The 3,401-nt window shown below is 50.4% G+C and overlaps 1 protein-coding gene across 1 annotated transcript; it reads left to right on the top strand.

Annotated features, from left to right (window-relative positions):
- Positions 1–1,187: 1,187 nt before the first annotated feature.
- On the top strand, positions 1,188–2,376 carry LOC119332519 (probable carboxylesterase 15). The gene has a single exon (XM_037605697.1). It carries the CDS (start codon positions 1,193–1,195, stop codon positions 2,201–2,203), a length of 1,011 nt encoding a protein of 336 aa, XP_037461594.1. The 5' UTR covers positions 1,188–1,192; the 3' UTR covers positions 2,204–2,376.
- Positions 2,377–3,401: the final 1,025 nt, after the last annotated feature.

Below are 3,401 nucleotides of genomic sequence, written 5' to 3'. Positions count from 1 at the left end.
TCCCCCAAAACCATGCTACACGTGCAATACACTAGCAACTACGTAGATCAACACACTTAGCAACAAACCGACATAGTTTAGACTAACAGACGAACATAGTTCATACAACCAAAAGATATATCAGTTCAATGCTAGATAGGAAAGGGTAAGAAATGACTAGATTCATACTAAAAAACTAAAGATAAACGAAGATGGAGAAGGACGGAGGAAATCACTATTTCCTCGCTGACCCCTTCCCCTTACGGTTGTTGGTGTGGTTGTACGCCTTCGTGCAGGTGTAGGCGGTGCGAGGGGTGCAGTCATCCTCTTCGGAGACGTCAGAGTCCTCGTCCGAGGAGATGATGCCGACGATCCGACGGACCGCACACGCCTCCTCCTTCACCAGCCGGGTAGTCTTGGCTTTGTCCGCTGCATCCTTCGTCGCCTCGCGCTCCGACTGCTCGATGGCGAGTCGGAGTGCCTTGGCATTCTTGCGACACGTTGTGCGTTGGGTCTTTGCCATGGTGAGCGAGCGATGGAGGACCGTCGCGAGGAGCTGGTCGTTCAGATCGACCGACGTGTGCATGCGGGACCGGCGGGAGGACATTGCTTCCGTGTCGCCGCCGCTCTCTCCCTCTCCTGCTACCTCTTGTTGCGTGCGGCGCGCGCCTTAGATTCGAGCGTCCGCATCCGCGGCAACGCTGACGCAGGCATGAGGATCCATCAGTGGTCGGGGAGGCCAGCAGGAGCAGGTAGAGAAGGGCTCGGAGAGGGGCACGATGGACGGACGACCGGGTGGGGTGTGAAGCGCCTGGAGCTGCGCAGAGCTAGCAAATAGTTCATAGCCTTCTCCCTTTGTCTCTTGTTATCGTAGGAGAAGGCTATGAACTATCCATGCACTATTTTGTATCGTAGGAGGAGGCTATGTGACAAACTATCTATCACATTTGTACTATCGGAGCCAAATGTGTATTCAATCATAGTACAACCTTCTCAGCTTCTCTCAGAATCGTCACTCCATATATTTTTGACAATCTTGTTTAGTTAAGGTCTAATTAACTAGAATTGTAAAAAATATATAAAATGACGATTCCGTGAGAAACTGAGGAGGAGAGCGATTATGGGAGAATCGCCGAAAAGAACTGGCCCTATATACCTGCGGCCTGAGGCCGAAGGCTGCACGCTTCACATTCACTCGATAGTTCTTTTAACGATGGCGTTCTCGGCGGATCCGACCGCACAGCCCTACGTCGTTGAGGATTGCCGCGGGGTGCTGCAGCTTCTCAGCGACGGCACAGTCGTGCGCTCTGCGGCCTTGCCCTTCCCTGTCGACGGCAACGTCGCATATAACGACCACGGCCGTGTCGAGTGGAAGGACGCCGTGTACGACGCCGGCCTCGGCCTCGGCCTTCGCATGTACAAGCCGACGACGAACGCCAGAGAGGAGGGCAAGAAGCTCCCCGTGCTCGTCTACTTCCACGGCGGGGGCTTCTGCATTGGCTCCTGCACGTGGCCCAACTTCCAGGCCGCCTGCCTCCGCCTCGCCGCCGAGCTCCCCGCCGTTGTACTCTCCTTCGACTACCGCCTCGCCCCCGAGCACCGCCTTCCCGCTGCCCACGAGGACGCCGCAGCGGCCCTCCTCTGGCTACAGAACCAGCTCGCTTCGGACCCGTGGCTCGCCGACGCGGCCGACCCACGCAGGGTGTTCGTCTCCGGCGAGTCTGCCGGTGGCAACATCGCGCACCACCTTGCCCTCCGGTTCGGCAGGGCAGGACTGGACCCAATGAGGATCGAGGGGTACATCCTGCTCATGCCGGCATTCTGCTCGGAGCAGCCGACGCAGTCCGAGCTTGACTCACCGGCGACGGCGTTCCTGACGAGGGAAACCTGCGACAGGTACTGCCGCCTCTTCCTGCCCGCCGGAGCGAACAAGGACCACCCGCTGGTGAACCCGCTCGGGCCGGACAGCCCAGGCCTTGAGGCGTTGGACGTCGGCCGCGTGCTCGTCGTGGCCGCGGAGGGCGACCTGCTGAGGGACAAGAACGTGGAGTACGCGGAGCGGCTGAGGGCGGCGCGGGGGAAGGAGAAGGATGACGTCGAGCTCGTCGTGTTCGCCGGCGAGGAGCACGCGTTCTTCGGGGTGAAGCCGACGTCAGCGGCCACCGGCGACCTCGTCCGGGTCATCAGGCGGTTCATGGCCACGGAGAGGGAAGCAGCCTGCTGAGAAGACCGATCGAGTGGCTGTCGTGCATGGAGGTTATCTCACTTTCTTTTTTAGAAGAATCGTGGAGGTTATCATTTCTGCGTCGTGTCGTCTACATTTTGTATGTCCTCCTCTTGTCTCATGCCCACAATAATCGCAACGATTTGTCACATTGCCGTTGTCGTGGTTTGCGTTACAGATTCTCATTTGATTGCTACCACAACAATACAGTGGACTCCCTTCAAAAAAAAAAAACAATACAGTGGACTACTGCATCCCCTAAAAAAATGTTGGTTATTGCAGAAAAAGGTTAAAAAATCTCTGGCGGTCTCTAGAGATTCCACAGTAGAATAAATTCATCAATTTCACAATTTTATAAAATCAAAGAAAGTGAGAGGAGGAAGGCCCTTTTTTTTTAATAGTGTACGAACCCGTGCGTTACAACAGACCAAATATTTTTTAAACATACAAGTCGGCCATACGATACAAATCTTGATGCAAAATAAATAGACAAAATTTGAATATATATTGATTATAAAGCATAGATTTTCTGACATTTTCTTAAACAGACAAAATAGGTATGTTCCAATGACCGATCTCCTTTATTGGATTATCAAAGATAAGAGAATGATTAATATTTATATTTGCTTACAACTGTGAATTTATTGACACTTATTAGTTACCAAAGATATCTGTTTGGTAATAGGTTTTTACCATAAGAAACAACTTTGTATGGACCGTGAATTTATTGATATACCCTAGATTGATTTGGTTCATTGGCTTACCAAAGATTGGTCTGATGAAAACCAAATGGGGGTGAAAAACCGGGAAAAAATCGATGAGGAGCAGAAGGATGGATGAAGAGGTGGTGGGGAGAAAAATTGACGCAAGTTGAAACCTTATATTCCAGAAATTAGTATAGTGAAGAGATTTCTTGTTCTTTCTATCCATTTGTATTATATAGTACTAGAACAATGCCTGTGCGTTGCAACGGGATATAAATATTCTAGTATGTTAGCTTCTGATTTACTTATCAATAGTAATGCGATTGTGTAAATAAATGTTCATCGAATTCTGCCCGTGAATTACCTTGTATTTTGATTAGAAGTTTGGTAAGTAAATTAAAGTAGAGTTGGTTTAGAAGGTAAGTAAATTAAGGTGATTGATTATCATATATATGAAAGGTTGAAAAAAATTATATGAGACCAGGTGTCACGGG

Source organism: Triticum dicoccoides, chromosome 7A, assembly GCF_002162155.2.
Source record: "Triticum dicoccoides isolate Atlit2015 ecotype Zavitan chromosome 7A, WEW_v2.0, whole genome shotgun sequence".
In the NCBI taxonomy this organism is placed as follows: domain Eukaryota; kingdom Viridiplantae; phylum Streptophyta; class Magnoliopsida; order Poales; family Poaceae; genus Triticum; species Triticum dicoccoides.
This window is presented reverse-complemented; position numbering and strand designations above follow the sequence as displayed.

Bases quoted from the DNA above. Each gene is read 5' to 3' on its own strand.
- LOC119332519 (XM_037605697.1), top strand. From the start codon at position 1,193: ATGGCGTTCTCGGCGGATCCGACCGCACAGCCCTACGTCGTTGAGGAT.